Source organism: Accipiter gentilis, chromosome 10 (assembly GCF_929443795.1).
Source record: "Accipiter gentilis chromosome 10, bAccGen1.1, whole genome shotgun sequence".
Taxonomy (NCBI): Eukaryota; Metazoa; Chordata; class Aves; order Accipitriformes; family Accipitridae; genus Astur; species Astur gentilis.
In genome coordinates, this window is record NC_064889.1 from 5,056,319 (window position 1) to 5,076,081 (window position 19,763).

Consider the following 19,763-nt stretch of genomic DNA (forward strand, 5'->3'; position numbering starts at 1 on the left):
GCATTTCTCATTCTCCATCTCTGTTGATACATGTTTGAGCACCAAACAAACATGCCATATTACACTTCTCTGTACATCAGAGTAACTAACCATTCTGATCAGAAAACTTTTGAAGTTGTTACTGAGAGGAAAAAAAGAGTCTAGCAAGTACTACCAGTGCTCTGACACTGTAGCGTGAAAAGAAGTTTTGCCAAAATAATATCAGGCTTTCACCATTGTTGCAAGAGCAATTTTGAATTCTTCTTTTGATATAACCTCCTATATAGAATGTTTCCAGGTTGGGAACTAATTTATGCTCCTCAGTTAGTGACAGCGGGGGGTGCAAAATTGTTTTTTCTGATAGAACTATTTCAGGCTGTTATTTGTCATGTAAAAAGTTGTCATTCCATATTAAATGCTTTAGAGTATTTTTATGCAGTGCTCTTTAAGCTGTGTGCAGATCTTTGCGTGGTGCGCCACTGAGTGGCATAGTGGGAAGCTGATAGGACAGTAGACGCTGCCTGGCCAACACACCGGGGACCACCTCAGGGCTCTCCAACCATCCACAGTGCCTGCAACAATGAAATCCTTTATGAGCCAGAAACGGCCAAGTGCTGCGTGACCCTCCTCCTTTGCTTTCAGATACCACCAGGCTGTTACAAACTTCACTGCAACTGTAGTCTGCAATATTCCCAGAGGGCCAGAAGTTAAACGCTCTTTAAGTTTTCAACTATTAAGAGATTCTGTCCTGTGGGTACAAAGTAAGTTAGGCCATTTCTAGAGCTCTGATGTAGGAAGAGCTGTCAATCTAGACTTTCCTGTCTTCCTCACAAGAACGTTTCATAAAACTCCCAAACTTAGCGGAATGTTTCTAATCCAAGCTCTGAATTGATACCCACTGTTTAATTGGGCAGTTACTTCATGGAAAACAATTTTACAGGCAGGGAAGAGATCTCAGTCAAGTACCTCCCTGCACGTACCTCTACATCAGGCAAGATGTCACAACAGTAATGATTATTAGAGAATAGCCTCAAATTGTATCATATATGTATCTCAGCATTAAGTATTAAATGAGGTCTATGGTTGATATAATGTAGATGATAAAATTTTAAGACATAAACTAAGATACTTTTTTATTCCTGTGGTAGACTTGGGAAAAAACGTCAAGAATCATGGAGTTAGATACAATAAAGGAAGGTCTTGCTAATGTAGAAACATAAATTGGAGGATTCTCAATTTTAAAATCATAAAAAGTTATTGAAATGAGGGAATCCATTCAGAACATGTGTTATAAACATATCTTAGTAGGAGAGAGGGATTTTCTTTTCATTAATGGTCTAGGTCTTTAAAAAGATTTAACTTTTATATTGATCTTACTTCTCAAATGATCATTTTTGGTACTGGCTAATAAATGCTAGATTGATTCTTCTAATTGAAGTTTTGCTGTGGATGTAATAGCACGTTTTCCAAACAGTGTGTAACATGTATGAAAGATCATTTGTTGAAAACATTAATAACTTGTAACCCTATGTGAACCTTGTTTTGATAATTTTTATACCCTCATCTGTTACATAGTGAGAATATGTGAGGGTGACTTGAGACCTCCAACTGGAAGTCCCATTTTTCTCATGTTATGTTGCATCCATTGCTAGCAATGGAGGTGAAAGCTCCTTTCTCCCTGATGAGTTTAAAAAAAAAAACAGAAAAAAAAAGGTGTGTAAGAGCTACAGATAGGGTATTGTCCCTTATTGTATGTAGTGAGAAATCATAAAATGCAGCATGTCTGAATATTGAGCTATCTCTGTTTGCTGAGCAAATGATGAACCTGTCATTTGATACTTAGGCTTGAAAGTTGTGGCTATGATAATGCTTAACTGTTTTTCGCTCACCATTAAGAGTAACAGTAGCCAGAATTGAAAACAGAGACATTTTTATTAACCTGAAATAAAGCAAAGTATTAAATAGACTTTATACAGAATAACAGTGGTTTATATAGCCATATAAATCTCTCTTGCAATTTGTGTCCAATTCCAGATGTCCAGTAGCAGTGTTCAGGATGATAGCCTTGTTTTCCAGAGTTTATTATTGTAACCGTGAGAGATAGAAGGCCTATTTTGAGCCCTTGAGTCCTGAATACACATATAGAGTATGCTTGGCTTGTAAACACGAGACAGAAAACAGTGAGCAGGCATGGAATGCAAGGAGCATTAATAAAAATTTGGCCATGCTGCCCCAACTCAGCCTTCCCTAAAAGCAGGAGTGAAGACTTAAGTAAGAAAATCTACAGCAAGTCCTTCATCAGTATAGCAAGGATCTTTTCCTGTACTGCCCAGTGGTCATCAAATCTGTATCCTTTTTTTCCCTATGTGTCTTCGGAACTAAGATTTCTGTCCAAGAAGTTTAGTTGTTACTCCATGGAGGACTAACTGTTAATGCCTTATTTTGCTTTTGCCCATAAGTATGAATGAAGAAATCCATACTAACTACAGAGTTAATGCAAACAGCAGGAGGAAACCATCAGGAGTAGTGCAGTGTAAGGGTTAATCACTAAGGAAGAATGTTCTCCCTAAGAGCAGTACAGTGGACTAGCAATAACACAGGCACAAGGAGGTAAGTGAGTTTTGCATAAGGAGAATATTGCAAATGATAGTCCCTCAAATTACGTAGCTTCTTGGGACATCAACTTTTTCAAAATTTTGCTATTTTCTTGATATAGGAAATGTCTGCAAGCTCCCTCGTTAATCTAGGAAAATAGAGTGTCATAGCAGAACAGTAAATTGTTACTGTTATATGTTATCTCAAAACAGCGGTGGAATACATATAAATCTGTGTCAACAGCTAATGAAGTTGTGGATTACAAGCTGCAGTGGCAGAAAGCTGCAGATATATAGGGTTTGATCTAGGAAAATAGTGACTGTCATGTCACAGATATGCAAGGAAGTAGGCTGGTTTGTTTTCAGTTTTATTACAGTAATTAAGATAACGTCTGTTTCAGCTGTTGGATGGTGAATCAGATGCAAGTCTGCCTGAACGCTGGTTGTGCTTCTCCCACTTCCAAGGGACAGCAGATCCAGCAAGTACTGTAAACTAACTAAAACTTGGTCTTGAAATTACTAAAAAGTTTCAAATCATTGCTTTTATACAGTACTGTGATTCCTAGCTTGACAGTGTGAATTATAACAAGGTCTGATGGGTGCTAAATACTTCTTTATACTTCTTTTATTATTATTTTGCCTCTTCATTTTGACATCTCTTTCTAAATAAAATAATTTAGAAGCAAAAAGTACACATGATAGTCTTTAAATCCTAATAATAAAAAAAACCCCAAACCAACAAAAAACCTCAGATTATACTCTAAGCCTTTTGAAAACTCATGTTTCCATTTGGCTCCACGTTTTTAATCAGGAGTATATATTTCAAATATACAAACATTATAATGTATACCCTTAAGAGAGGCTTGTCTGCTTGTTAGCTCAGTTTTTAAAACAATATATTTTCAGATATAAACAGTTTGCTTATATTGAAGCTTGGAGAAATTGTAGTTTTATACTTGTTCCACAGAGTATGCTGTTTCTCATCAAGCTGTATTGAATTCCTGTTTTTAATAAATAGTGGTATATTTTAAGCAATGAAGTACCACTGTTTAGTATCTTTCTTTCCTGTGATGGATATATCCACATTTTAAAATTCTTAACCTTTTTTTTTACTCATAAACCCTGTACCAATTCCTGAGACTCCTTGATGGCAGAAGCTGAAAATCGTAATGGCAACCCATAATGAAAATTCCCTGCATTTCATTAAACTTTTCTCTTTAAGATCCTGCAGGTTGTTTGACTGTAATATAAATATTTGCCTGTTTTTCTGTGTTAAATATAGAGACATGGTAAAATTTGAAAGCCAATCAGTTTTCCCAGCTATATAAGCCAACGTAAAAAATCTGGTAAGTCTCGCTTCCCTTCAGTGATTAATTGAAGGGGTTTTGTCCAATACTGACTATTTTACTTTGGCAGCTGCTACAGACACCGTAAGCTTCTTTAAATAGGAGAGTTAAAAGGAGGTACATCTATAGGAATCTCCTCTCGTAACTTCAGTTACATAAAACCTAGGTTTCTTGTATGACGTTGTCATCTTATGCTATTAGGGTTTTTATGGGCTTTTACTTCAGTCTGTATCCTGACAGTTAGCACTGGATTTTCACTGGGCTTACCTATGAGGTGGACTAAAAATCTGCTAAATGTATGAAATCCACTGTTGTACAGGCTTGAGCAAAATCACTCAATGCAGTGTATGCAAAGGTTCATGCTTTATTTTCCAACTTCCCATATACATTTTTTCTACTTTAAAGCCCACAACCAGTATGAATAACGTCTTTTACCTTTTTATTGTAAACATTTAGGCTTAAAGTGATTATAACTGACAGTTAAAACCAACAGGAGCCAGTGGCCCGTTCATATACACATTAACTGTAATACAGGCAACATCAAAAATAAACATTTCTAACAGTGAGATTTTTTTTTTAACAGCTTTGTCCTGTGGTATAACTTCAAAATTCCTGGTCTTTTCTGTGAAAAAAATAATGCGTGCATTTTGAGTTATTTTACAGTTGACTTTTTTATGTATATTTTGATTCATTCACTGCTTCAGAGCAGCACAAAATGGTAAAAGGATTGCATCCAGCAATGTAAGCTTTTTCATATGGAATTGTTTAAAAATAATGATGGAGTGAGAGTTGAAAGCAAGCTAACTTTAACCTTTGGTAAAATTGGTCAATCTTCTCATTGTATATAGTAGCAAAAAATTCTGTGAGATACCATACAGAATAATTAATTTGGGGTTATCATTTGACCATGAGTGGTTTTTTCTGTCTTGTCCTGTTGAAAAAGCTAAGATTGAAATTAAGAAATACTGGTTGGCAAAAGGAGCTGTGTTTTCATGTGACATTCTAGTTACCTGAGTGTAGTTAAGTGACAGCACATTTTGGCTACTGCATACGGCAAAAGAAATAATTGGACATCAGGAGGTATTTTAAAGTGAGAAACGCTATGGAGTCCACAGACACGCAAAGCAAAGTTGTAAAAATGGTGGTCCCAGAGCTGTTAGCTCACCCTCCTTTTGCAGCCATCCACATTCGTTCCTCACTTGCAGCCAGATTCACGTGCCAACAGGACTTGAAACTATGCAGCAGGAACCTGCGTAAAGGCACAGCTGGCAAGGCCACGAGATGGTTCAGGAAGTGTCTCTGCTGACTCCATTCAAACACACTCACTTAAAGACCACAGAGCTTCAAAATCAAGATTTTGGGCACGGATTCCAGGTGTAGGAAAACGAAAGTAATGCCATAAATTGTTGTGCCGTGTAGCCCCACCCAAAACGCATTTCGAGCTCTAGTATTTTTCCCACTTTTTTTATTCTTTATGGAGTAAATGGTAGGGTCGTTATGAGTGTTACAAATCACCAGCTGAATGTTTGTGGTTCTTCTTTTACGGCAGGTAAGTGGCATCAAATCATAATTTTAATCATCTTTTTAATGTACTTCAGCTTGTCTTTGGAATGTTATTACATGTATTTTGAGAGAATCCTACGCCGGTGGCCTTCTGAAGCACTGTCACGGCTGGTTTTGTGGCACATTTTCTTTAAGGATTGTTAGGTGTTCAGTCGGCTACCACAGTATTAAACGAACACGCTGGTTTTGGAACCTGTACAATAAAGTCAGACACGTTTGTCTCCAGCTGACTCTTTACAAATGGCTGACTGCTAACTTGCAGAGTCGTACTGGAGGTCTGGTGGTGACCGGTGGTAATGGAGTCACTCGTGTAACAACACAGGTACTGGAAAATAGGCACAGCTACGTTGCTTTTGTTCTTACTGTGTCTCGCCTAAAGATCTGATTTGTTCTTACTGTGTCTCGCCTAAAGATCTGATTGCTTCTTTCAAAGATTTGTGAAGTAATTATGCAATCTTGTGTGGTTTTTGTGCAGCATAGGTGTTGTGGTTTAACCCCAGCCAGCAACTAAGCACCACGCAGCCGCTCACTCACTCCCCCTCCACCCTGTGGGATGGGGCAGAAAGTTGGGAAAAATAAAACTCATGGATTGACATAAGAACGGTTTAATAGAATATAAAAAGAAGAAACTAATAATGATAATGATAACACTAATAAAGTGACAGCAGTAATGATAAAAGGAATGGAATATACAAATGATGCGCAGTGCAATTGCTCACCACCCGCCGATCGATGCCCAGTTAGTCCCCGAGTAGCGATCCCCCCACCCCCACTCCCCCAGTTCCTATACTAGATGGGACGTCCCATGGTATGGAATACCCCCTTGGCCAGTTGGGGTCAGCTGCCCTGGTTGTGTCCTGTGGCAACGTCTTGTGCCCCTCCAGCTTTCTCGCTGTCTGGGCATGAGAAGCTGAAAAATCCTTGACTTGAGACTAAACATTACTTAGCAACAACTGAAAACATCAGTGTGTTATCAACATTCTTCTCCTACTGAACTCAAAACACAGCACTGTACCAGCTACTAGGAAGACAGTTAACTCTATCCCAGCTGAAACCAGGACAATAGGTATTGCTGAAATAGGACCGGGACATTAATCCTTGAGGTAGCAGCAGAGGATGCTGTACTTAAAAGCTTTTTCAGTAGCTTCGAACACTCATGGACTATAAATAGAAATAACTTGGAAAGAAGTGGTACCCATAAATGTTACTTTCAGATAAGATCATTCCTTACACGTGTGATCTAACTGATAAAAAGCAGAAGTGAGTCATCTGAGCAACTGCTTTCTAAATGTAAAGATGTGAGCGGACAGCGATGGAAGCAGATGGGTGCTGGTAGAGTAAGTTGTGTACAACCCAAATACCGTCCTATTGTATTCATCTGGGCTCCAGGCTGCGAGAAGACCCCTCAGAGGCTGTGCAGAGATACTTCATAGCTTGGGTGCTAAAATAACCATCCTGTGCCTCCTAAATGGTCCCTCCTTCACCTGCAGCAGTTCGGCCTCCTTGCAGTAGCTGCGCACACTGTCCCCACCCAGCTGCTAAGCGGTCCCTGCTCAGGGACACAACAGGAGTTTGAAAGACCTGGTTATCAGCCTTGCTGTCTGAAGCAACCAGGTGTTGCTCGTGGTTTTAGTGCCCACTCACGCTACCTTACAGAAGAATTGGATCCGTGACAAAATGCATAGATACTAGCTTTCAGGTTTGCTAGTATAACTGGAAAGATGGTGTTTCATGTAACAGTTGTTCCTTCTTCTCTTAAAATATTTAAGGTATATTTGAAGTTAGCCCAGTATCAGGGCTTCCTTTGGGACATGGAGAACACAGGTTTGTTATCCTGCTCTGCCTGTTTCTCTCTCTTTTACTTTGGTCCAAGGAAACAATGGTGTGCTGTTACCAATAGAAATTCTCCTTGATAGACGTTGGGTTTGGGTGAGGTGGTGCTTTCTTACCTGGTCTTTTTGCTTCACTAGAAAAAGTGAAAACGACAGAAGATAATGATGATGATTGCCAAAACTTGGTAGTTGCTGAACTCGTGGTTTAGTTGCTCCGTTGAAGACAAGTGTCCGTATGATAAAAAGCAGGATTAGTCAGCCTACCTAGGCTCTGTGTTGGAAACTTCACGGGATTGGAACAATGTGTGTAAGAGGTGGTGCAGGGTGCTTCTAATGCAGATACTGAAAAGATCATTTAGAGCCGTTCTAGTCAAGGAAAAGCTCCGTACTGATTCTGGTCAACAGGAATATTCTCAGCCCTCTGAGCGTCCAGTCTTTTCTGTGTTAAACTGAGGTCTTCAGAGTTGTGGATTGTTTTAGGAAGTGGTTCTTGCCTCCACTACTTTCCCATTTCCTTTGGTTTTACTTGTTATAAAAGGGGAAAGATGCCGTCATCTAATTTTCCCTTTCAAAACATCTTCTCATATCACCTGTCCTATCTTCCTTTAATTATAAAAAAGAGTAACGTATAGACTCAATCTTTGATATTGGCACTTATTTCTTTTTTTCTTTGTTGTTTTTTTTTTTCTTAAGATGGAAACATGGTAGATGAGGTGAAGACCAGATTTTGATGTAACATATTTTCAGTGTTACTGTTCACTGTATCTTAGTATTTTAGTGTTTCCTTTGATTGCCGATATAGACTAAATGTATTTCTGTAATGAAGTTCAGGTGATTTACATGATGGGTTTGAATTAGAACTCAGAGGATATAAAACATGTCGAATTATTTTTGTGCTTTATTTTATATTTACCTGCCTTCCACACGTTGTCACTGCTCTGGAAGTTAAATAATCTTAGTCTTCCTTAGTAGGGGCTGTCCTGCATCATCTTCTGGATTATTAATAACGTGAAAAAACATGAACAGTACAAATCATGGAGGGATTATGTTAAGTGCTTTTGAAAGTTTGGATGGGAGAATGGAAGGGGCATCCCGAGTTATTTGCCTGCCTGTTCTGATATCCTAGATAGCCAAAAACCTTCTTCGTTATTTTATATGCCTACCCAAAAGATAACAAAGAAACCTAGTTTACATTTGTACGAGCTGCGCTGGTTTGTCTCGAGCGTTTCATACTTGTTTGTGCTTTGCTACCGTACGGTCTCCCATAATAACATCTGACTGAAATAAGTAGTAGTGTGTTTTGTTAACTGCTCAACCACTTCATTCTTAAATTCCTGCAGAACTATTTGATTAAGATCATCTGGTCCCAGTAACTTAGTTTGCTACTTAGGTAGGTATTTGTTCCAGTTGCCTGCAGCCCGTCACTGAGGCAGTGAGAGGCTCCAGGGAGTTCTCCCACCTCTGCTGGCTGCTGTTGCAAGGAAGAAAGACGGGTGTAGGCTACTGACCTGAGACAGAGCTTGCATGGAGCCCCTAAAGTGCCTCCAGGCTTCTAACTTTAAAGCTGTCGAATTTTCTGCACGGTCTCATGCTGGTGTCGTGAACCCATTTTGGGAGTAAAGACACCCGTATGTGGAGAAATATATTTAAAGATACAGCTGCGCTGCAATTAAAAGAGAGCGTGAGACGGTGCCCGGATTATTGAAAGTATTTTCTGGAAATGTTGTGGTTTCTTGACACATTAGACATCAGGTTTTTTCCTTTTTTAACAGCTTACCATTTTTCTAACTTTTGGCTTATTAGAAATACTGCGTCCTGGGCAAGTGTTCTGGCTGAGTGCTGGTCTCCTCCTCAGACGGCTTAATGTTTCTTTGACAGATCTTGGAACATATTTGACAATACGCGCCAGGACCCCACAGGACTAACAGCAGTTCTTCAGTCTACGGATCTGGTTGGAGTCTTGCATATGCTGTACTGTGTTCTTTTCCACGGGACAATTTCAGATCCAAACACAGCAAGTCCTAAAGACAGCTATGCAGCAAACACAATCCAGGTTGCCATTCAGAGTTTACGTTTCTTCAATAGTTTTGCTGTTCTTGATCTGCCTGCCTTTCAGGTAACAGATGTTTTGAAACTTTTGCTTAGTGTGAAAATGTTAATTATTGTATATACTTTTGGACTAAGTTTTGTCTTTATGATCTGAGTTATTGAAGGGACTTTCATGATTAAATGTTTAGGTTTTCTTCACGCATAAAATCGGTAACTGTTGTTGTTTCCACCACATAGCTATGGCTCATGTATTTAATCAAAAAGTGAAAACTTGGAATACATGAAATGCTGAATCCAATCCATGACTTACCTATTCAAAAAACATCACTTTTAACGTAGTACTTTTTAATAAGCCCCAAAAATGTAAAAAAAATCTTGGTCAAAAGCACGAAACAACAGTTTTTCCTATGTGAAAGGACTTGCTTATATTATAACCACAATTTACATTTGTCAGTGCTTTCAGTGGCTACTTGCTTTAAGATTGTACAACTGAAACTGAAAATCACTTGATATTATTAATTTTTTTAATCCAAATAAAATTTTATTGACCAAAAATTGGAAATTTAACTTTTAATAATTTTTGTTCACAAAAAAAATCCCAAAAGATCACATTTTGAGTCTTGAGAAGGTCTTTTCTTAACCTTCTTCTGTGAACAGATTTCTAGTGTAAATGAATCATTTGCCATACAAAGAAAACACAAATACTAGTGTATTTCTCAGATAAATTGGCAAAGCTGTTATGTTAATATAAAACACCTGTCAAAAAGCATTGCTTTGCAAAATGCCTTTAGCAGCATCAATCTTACACAATTCATCAGAACAGGTTTCTGTTGCATTTAATATGTAATTTGTATGTAAGTTGTACCACACACTCCGTCTGAAATACATTAAAGAGCACAAGCTTTGCATGAGTAAGGAATTTAGTGTAAGGGTATAAGTCTCCTTTAGTTTGTATTTCTTGACTTTGATTTTTAGTACGTTTAGCATCTCTAATAACAGCAACAAGCAATTTGCATGTGGCAACATTGATCTGTATAGATGCAGTTGCAGGATCCAGTCCAGTCAGAGGTTTTTTTATAGGGCAAAGAAACAGTGTATTTATTGGAGTTTCATGTAAAACAACTCTTAGACACACCATTAACTCCCTTTTCTTTCTGTAAATCAAGGTGTATCAAAGTAGTTCTACAGCTTGTTCAGTACCTCTTGGTTTGAGACTGGATGTTTATTTGTTGCTGTAGATATTACAAGTATATACCTGTAAGAGAGTAAGACCAGAATTGGGACAGTTACAGCTCGTAGGGGAGCTGCAGCGCATCGCGCTGGCTGAAGGGCTGCTCCCCGCTATCTCAAGAAACCGCTATTAATTTTTAAAATGCAGGCTTCTACTTACACTGTCTGTATTTACCCCTCTACCAACTACCATTGTATCTGAGCATTTATAACAAACCATGAGCATTAATTCCCAAATCCTACTGATTAGTTTGTTCTACATAAAATGGCGCAAGATAGTAATTATTGCCTAAAGGGTGGTAGAAAACTAACCAGTGTGAATTATTTAATTCACTTCCTCGATGCAGGGCTTGGCTCAGGAAGTATCCGCTTAGCTGTCTTACCAAATTGTAGGCATAGTATTGTTTGTGATGGACAGACACACTTGTGTAATCTCAGCAGCTATCCCTTTCAATGTATTAATGAGATTTGTTTCTGTAATGTTAAAAAAATCAACATACATCTGAGGCAGTTTGCTGTCCATTCTGACCTTGTGGTCTATAGCAGGCTAGCAAACAGCAGAGAGAAAAAGCATAGTTTATGTACTCTCTGATAATTATCTCTAAGGAATAGTTTTACCACGTAATAGTAGGACTATAGAATAGGGTTTTTTGATTAACAGAAGAGGTCTGGTATTCTAGAGTTTGTATTAGCACAGATGGCTTATGGGTATATATTTCATTTAATTTGACAGTCTAAACAATGGAAAGATGGTAGTGAGAAACGACGCAGGATCCTGAGCTGATATTAATTCTGGCTAAAAAGGAAGCATAGTTTCCTTGAAAAATTAGTTTAACTTTTATACACAAACTCAGGTGCCCTTTGACCTGTTGTTATCAGGGAAGGTTAAACCCAGAGTGCTAGGTCACAGCATACGTGGCTAGCACTAATTAAATAAGGGTGGACCTAAGAACATGGCATTTACATGATGTAAAGCAGCAAATGGTGGCTGTATTGTGCGTTAAATTTTGAAAATACACTAACTTACCAGAATGCTTGAGGTTCAAGATAGAAAATATCCACAGCTGAGTCTGGTTTAATTGTCAAGCATTCTACTATTGCTGGCTAGATTTGAAGTATGCTAAAACTAAACTATACTACAGACTGGGATTTATGTATATGTACTTAACACAGGCTACGAGGTATAAAACGAAGAAAACTCTCAAATGAAAGAGATTTTCTCACAGGCCTGCATTGCTGTTTCATTAGAGTTAGTAGACTGTCATGCTCATTCCTTGTGCTTTAGTTTTCCCCTTTGACCTTGTGTCGTTCTGTCTGTTTGACATGTTTATTAAATAGAGGCTGTAGGCTGCACAGATAAAATCTAATTCTGAATCTCCATGTTACAGCAATTTGCCTACTTTTAAAAAACATCCCAAGAAGCTTTGCAGCTGAGTGTTCTCTCCGTTTGGATGTTTCTAACTTCTTTTAATGTTTGAAAAGTCATTATTTGTTATTAATCTTTGTATTCCATTCAGAGCGCGGTTATTAATGAGAAATGCATTTTGCTCTTCTGCAGAAATGAAGATGGTTTGGTTTCTTTTGCTTATTACTAAGAAATATTATTAGCATTAAGTTTTCCTGGAACATGTAATGTATGTCAAATGAAGTGGTCAACCTAATGCTACACTGAATGTCAACTAAGCAGAATCCAATTTTTGCAGTGTCCCTTTAAAATTGGAATTTATTCTTGTTTTTGTGGCTTTTAATGTTATAGTCCAGTTGTAAACAATAAGTTACTGAAAGACGAGAGCTGATTCTGTCCTCCTCCAAAGTCATCGCAACAAAGAACGTACCCTATGCTTTGCAGAAAAATAAAAGAGTGCAATTGATGTATATGTAACTCACACAATTTCTGTAACATGCTGCTAGACTGTAATTTCTGTTTCTTGGCCTTTTTTTCAGTCTATTGTGGGTGCTGAAGGACTGTCCCTTGCATTCCGGCATATTATCAGCTCTCTGTTGTGGTACTGTTCCCAGCATACCTGTGAAGGATTGCTACACGAAGTCATTATTTGTGTGGGCTATTTTACTGTAAACAACACAGATAATCAGGTAAGGCAAATGGAAAATGGGATCAGAAGTTATCAAGGGCACATTTAGTCATGGATCCCTCAAGAAAACTAATCCCCTCAACGGTGTTGCTGAAGCGCTTGGAATTCCTGTGAGCGCAAACATATGCACTTGCAAAAGAGAAGCTGAAGTTGCATCTTAACATGAAAACGTTAATTTTATGCGTCCATAAGCAAACTCCATGTTCTTATGCAGACAATGATGCTGACTTTGCACTGATTTTTAAGTAGCCTTACTCGCTGCCAAGATATACTTAGCAACTGTTATTTTTAATTCCAAGTTAACTTCATGTCTATTTGATCAGATGGCTGTGGTACCCAAGTTAAACCCTTTTAAAGCCAACTAAGCTAGTCTGCCATGAAGACATGTCCTCAGATGCCAATGTAGCCATCTCCCTGGTAACCAGAGCACTCATTTAAGTTTAAGCCATCCTTTTCCTTGAATCTTTTTAGTAGTAAACCAAATACTCTGTTGAACAAACAGTGAAAATTCCCATTTAGCTTCCTTGATTGTTGTCCACTTCAAAAATATTTCAAGTATTTTAGCCTTAAAAATCTCTGAGTTTCTTCAGCTTATATGTAGCATCTCAGGATGTATTGGGCAGGGCAGAAGTTGGCAGTAGCTCTTTATTTTTGAGTATGCGAACCAGACTCTGGGTACACAGAACCTGCGTCATGGCGCCTACATCTGTGGTATGATTCAGTTGAATGCTGTATTTTGTGAAGTTACTCTCTCCATATTTGTAACACCTGGTTCCTGTTTTTGTTCCACTTTGGGGGTAGGAGTTCAGGATGAGGAGCTTAGTGCCCTCAGTTAAGCTGACGAGCAGAAGAAAGAAGTGTTGCAACTTGTCAGCAACAGTTTAGAGAAAAGCCGTCCGATAACGTTCTTACAGTTTTGACTATAATTGGAACATTATAATATCTTAAAGCTGACAATGCTGTGAGAAGTATTATATAATTATATAATGTAATTATATAGTAATGTTTCTGTGGCTTTGGCCACAGCTGGAGGGAGGATCCTGCAGCCTTCCTACCCTGTGCAACCAAATCCCACGCAGGATCTGGAGCTGACTGCGGGCAACACTTTTTAATATGGTCGTTTTGAAAGTCCATGTGATATTGCTGCCATTTTCTGATTCCCACTGCTACACAACGGGTCGTGCTGGCATCCAGAAGTGCCAGCAAACAATGTTGTATTTTCTCTGCCGTTCAGAAATTTCTTTTCTGGCACACAAGTACAAACAGATGTGATTCATTGCATGGAGGACTTGAAACTATAAACGTGCCAGGAATAGCGCAGAAGAGGGATTTCCTACCAGCGATGTCAGTTCGAGTAGTCTAGTGCCTGTCGCTGTTTAGCGCTCATGCCCTGGGGTGAAGGTCTGACCATGGCAAGCAGGCACCGTGCCACGGCAGCAGCTGGCTATGGTGGCTGCCGGCAGGCAGTCAAGAGACTAAGTATGTGCAAAATGCGTTTGTCTGTGGGCATGCTTCCCAGCTGGTGATTTTTCAGTGTCTCGGAGTCTTCAGCATGTGCACTGGGGGTTGAGGTCATGTACCGTCACTAATCTACCCCCGGACTGAGTTAATTTTCAAGATGGAAAGGTAGCTTTTGCAGCTCTGAGAGTCAAGTTTAGGTCTTTGGTTAAACAACCGCGGTACGTTAGTACTTTTCGTACACTAAAAGCAGTCTGCTGCGGTGGTTTGCTGTGGTGGTACTATCTCAAGAGACGTCACGACGTGCTTAACTTTTTATGTAATTTCTGATATTCCCAAGTGTTTCACTGAGGAGGTGGCATTCTGGTTTGGGTTTTTTTGGTTAAAAAAACCCAACATTTTGACAAACTGAAGCGTTCCTCACTCGGGTACTTGCAAAATGCAGGGAAGGTTTTTTAGTAAAAGGAAGTATTTTTCCTTTTACTACGAGGCAAAGCAGTACAACTTGCTTACGGTAGTTATTTTCAGGTGCTGTTAGTGTTGCGATTTCCAATAAAGATACAATGCCTTTCAGGAAAAGGGAAGTGCTTTCTAGTCATTCAGTTATGGTTTAATTTCTTATTATGTTATGAGCTTCCAATTTTTTCTTTCATCGTTGATCATCTGCAGAGTCCTACTAAAAATAAAAAATTCGTCTCACAGTGAAAGCTTTCAAATAGTAGGCTTGAACTCCTGGAAAGAACAGCATAATAAAAATAGATACACCAGACTTGAGCTACGAAAAGAAATTTCCATAGAGCCTGATAGCTTTTTTTATTTAGTATTTGAACAGACTTTAAAGGAGGCAATAACTGATGTATTTCAAAGCATATTCACATTATTCTTGCAGTCAAATGTACATTTGCTTTGAAATGTTTGTAGTTTAAATAAGTCTTTTCCTCTCTAAATTTGTATTCCTTATTACAAACCTTTGTATGTTTTCATTACTTTCAACTCTCAAAAAAAAAAAAAAAAAAAAAAAAAAGAACAAATAGTTGTTTGGAGTTTTCAGTATGCCTTTTTGTGATTCCTTTGTCTGCCCACATCAAGAGATAAATATCCAAAGCGGCATACTGGAATAAGGAAAAAAAGGCATTAATTATTCAAAAAAATTGCAGCTTCCCAGTTTGGAGAATAGATAGATTTCTAAAAAGGAAATTTTACAGCCTGTCAACCTCAACATTGACCTTCTGTAGTAGTACTGTGATTTAAGTAAGTGAATTATTACCACTATGCAGTCAAAATAATAAAAGGGCAATTTCCTAAATATTTCACATTCATAGAAGAAAATCTTCCAAGAGCATCATATGCCAATCATTTAATGTAATATAGGTTTGTCTGGTTTTATTACACTATCTGTAAAAGTCTCTATATTTAGTTAAGTAGCAAATTAAAAAGGAAACTTATTTTCTCTCATATAGCTTTGAGATTCATATTTCACTGCAGTTTCCAGGAGACCCAAATAAGGGGGGGCCTCACCGTGGGTCCTGCATACATGCAGAGAGAGTGGCTGGGGTTCCAGTTAGCATTTTCACCACGGCTGGCTTTTGGTCCAGGCCCAAGTGATTCTGTCAAGGAGCAATGAGGACAATGGATTCCTAAGGAACACATTCCTAGGTGTTTTGATAGTGCTTGCTCTGTTTATTTTAAAAAGACTATGATTTTGCTGACTCTGCCCACATATAATATATTAGTAATATTCCTTTCCTTTTTTTGTATTTTGTTTTAACAAAAATAAAAGCTTTTTCAGGGCAGCTGCTGTCACTGAAGAAATAAATCAGTTGTGAAACTGAAAATTTCAAAAAGCAAGGAGCGTTTCTTCAATTTTTTAAATGCTTTAACATCATTAGTCAAGCCTAAACTGCACTGTCTGTTTTGTATCGGCACGTGAACTTTTGTTTACTACAGAGTTAGACAGCCTGTGTTTCACGAGACAGGATTCTGTAATCGTGTTGCAGCAGAGCTCGGCTTTATTAGGCATCTGCTTTGCATGAAGTATGATCAAGGAAACTGATTCTCTTTTTTTGGCCACCATTTAATCTACTAACATATGAAAACAGGTCCCATGGTACTAAGGATAGACATGTAAAACTAAACTGCGTAATAAAAATAATGTCCAATATTTCAATAAGCCAACCATACTATATCAGGCTATAGGATTACAGTTACTAATTAAAATGTTCTTGTTAATTAAAAATATCCTTCTATTTCATTACATTTTTATTCCCTTTCATTGTTAGATTTAATTATTATAATGAATATAATTAGCATGTGCTGTCAACTCACTTCATTTGCATATTATATTGGATAATTGAATGTGGTCCTGTAATTAAATTAACATGAATGACAGACAATTTGGCTTCTTTCACATTGCTGTATTGGGAATAAAAATCTTTCCATAGTCATTGCAATTACTGAATATTTTTCCTATGAAAAGTCATCACAAATCAGATCCTCAGACTCAGGATCTTGCCTGACAGGCTCCAAAAGAAGTTGTATCGTTTATTTGTATTGCTATGCATTTATTTAAATAAAAATAGCTTTTGTTCTTTCAGACTTAGACACACACTGTATTTAGAGTGCTCTAGAAGAATCTCACTAACTTTTGGGATATATAGGATACAGATCTGTATACTTCTAAATTGCCAAACTAAAACATTATTACTAGATGACAAAATAAAATCTGTCAAAGAGCTAGGGAAAAGTGTATGCAGCTTTTAAAAACTTAATTATAAAATTATGGTGTGTAGATAGAAGGAAAAACTTCTCTTAGAATAGCCAATGCAATTGGAAAAATTTGGATATGTAAACCATGTGTCTGTGAAGAAGGGGTTTCATCCCCAGAAGTTTGTCTTCCAGCTGGATGAGTCTAACTTATTTCTCTGTCACTCCAAACCTTTTATCCCTAGACACTTGTGTCCATAAGAACAGGACATTATTCTTATTGTAAACTTATAAACAATGAAAATGTTAATGTTTAATAATCCATATGTTGAAAATAGAAGCACACGGAATTAGATTTAATAGTATCATTCACTTATTACAAATTTAGCCTTGCTATATAGATGTGGGAAATCACAAAACATGTTTCAGGCATACCAGCTAGCTCCAGTTAAAGAAATAAGGAACAGTAAGATTACAGGATATTTTGGGAGAGGAATTTTACCTATCGAAAAAATACAAAATGTCACACAGCAGTGTCACAGGTATAAGATGTTCAAAGAAGTTAAAATATTATATGGCAGTTACAGTTCTGAATGGATCATGAAATTTATGACACATTTAGTTTCATGCCCAGCACAAAGAAAGCATGGTAGATAGTCCCTAAGAAAGCCTTCATCCTGAGATTGTCTTTTTCCCTTTTTTTGTTCAATGATAGTCTTATATTTTCTTACTTTTTAGCATTTTTTTCCTGTGGCAAGTCTTACTTCTGTCATAAAATAACAGTACACTTTATCCTACAGTAAGTGTGTATCACATACATATATATGTATGTGACATATATCCTAACTATGGTTACAAGTATGGCTAGGTTGTAAGGGGCACTTACAAAGTGACTTTAGATTAAAAGTTATCTTCTGTAGGGAAATTATTTTTAACTGCTTTTGACAGTGTTAGTGCATATGGAGTTTCAGTACATGGCCAGTTTCCTCTAGTGTTAGCGCGAAGAAAGAAAAATACTTTTTAAATGGAAAAATTGTGAAAATCAGAAGTTGACAGGAAAACTTGGAAGAGTGGTTATAAAAATATTATGTAGAGTTTCCATATGGGTTGTTTACTAGAGGCCATCATTAAACTTTAATTATTTATGTTGCTTTTCGGGCTATGGAGTTATTGGAACAATTTTGATGGGGTAGGTGGAGTTTTTGAAAATACAACACGAGTAAGGATGCAGGAGTTTGTAGTTACTGTATAGTTAATGTCCATATTTGTAAGTAAATAGGATCTGAAATGACTTAATTCTGATTTTGTTAGTTTCTTTCCAGAGGAGGGATTTTTAGGAGTATGGATTTCATGTTGAGGTTGTGGGTTTAGTTCTTTAAGCCTTTCAAAAAACGGTTTGAGAGGGTGTGGGGAAGGTAATTTAATAGGAGCAAAGCCGTCACATGAAATCAAGTGTATTTAGCTTCAGTTCATGATGGCTGGCTGATTCCTGTCGGAGGGGAAGAGGGAGTGTTTAGGAGTTAATATGAGAAATTAATGCACTTGGGTTTATCTTACTGTCTTATTCTCAAACTGTAAGCACGGGGTAAATTTAGCTCCCGCTGTCATAAAAAAAAGCCGGTACCTCAACAACCTTAAAATACGGTCCGTCACTAAAGCTTAGAGATGAAGAGAGCGAGCAATCGGCTAATGCCGCCTCCAGAGAGTGATGCTCTAATCTTATTCCTGGGTCAGGAAGAAAAAGGGTTTGGTAGTCTCAGCTTAATCCCCAGCGGACCTTTGTCCACATCGAACAACCACCACACAGTTTGGCATAATCCTGCTTAATAAGCAGTTTCCTCTCAGCTAAGACCTGGGCCTGAAACATTTATGGGTTTGGCCAGTGGAGATCCGCTGGCGGAGATGGACGCAGAAGCTTGCACAACGCCTGCCTTCGCTCTGCCTCCTTCCCACCCAGCCTGTCAGTCTCTCCTTTTCATGAGAATTAAATTTCACATAGAAATTTAAAACAAAGTCTAAAGCCTGCAAATATTTAATCGGGCCTTGTGAGCTATTGTCTGTCTCGCCTCATGTGTGAGGGAACTCCCTGTACTTCTCCCATAAACTCTAAGTTTCCAAGTCTCTGCAGACCCACAGTGACTGTCCCCACCATCGGTGGCCCCATGCAGAGAGGACGCCAGCCTGCTCTGTGTTCACAGCTTTGGGCTCAGGCGGCTGACAGTTGTTCCGAGCGCTTGGATGCTGCTCTAAGGGTGGGAGCCTGCAAGAGGCCCAAAGAAGTCTCCCAAACCCATTTCATCATATTCAGCTCAAGTAACACTGGATCGAAGCGATACTGAAACATAAAGAAAAATCAAAACGCATTAAATCTTGCAAAGTGAGTACTATGGAAAATCTTGCTCGTCTTCCTCTCCCCTTAGTAATGGGTACATTGTAGCACATTTTTCATGGCAGAAAAGTACATTTTCTTGTTCTCTGTTTGAAACTTTTCCTCAGCCAGCTCTGTAACATGTCCAATGGCTCAATGTTTCACAGTCTTTTTAGCTGATGATCAGATATTTTCACAAACCCTTTATGTTCATTGTGGAAGCCAGAAGACAAAATGTACTAGTAATAAAAATTCTAAGACCACATAGCTTACTTGCGAGTAGGGTTTTGGAGAGTGATGGAAAATACTTGCTTTTGAAGAGAGAAAATGCTCTGAGACACACTAAAAGATTTTGTGTGTTTTAGACTGCAATATTTTAATTATTCACACCTTCTGGGGATTTTGACCCAAACTAGCTATGTTTTCAGGGGTGATGGCAGAAACCTCTGCCAATAGTATCTTTGAGTTTCTGTTGACTAAGGTCCTGTTTCTTCTCTAGCCTTTAAGTCAATAATTCTCCATTCAGATCAGTTGAGCTTCATCTGTGT

The 19,763-nt window shown here is 38.1% G+C and overlaps 1 protein-coding gene across 5 annotated transcripts in view; it reads left to right on the forward strand.

Moving 5' to 3' along the window:
* SCAPER (S-phase cyclin A associated protein in the ER) overlaps nt 1-19,763 on the forward strand; it is a 170,501-nt gene that overhangs the window by 136,355 nt on the left and 14,383 nt on the right. For all 5 annotated transcript variants that reach the window (XM_049811461.1, XM_049811460.1, XM_049811457.1 and 2 more), the window contains 2 exons: nt 9,193-9,430; nt 12,538-12,687. In XM_049811461.1, coding sequence (XP_049667418.1) covers nt 9,193-9,430; nt 12,538-12,687 — 388 coding nt within the window. The remainder of the gene's footprint in view (nt 1-9,192; nt 9,431-12,537; nt 12,688-19,763) is intronic.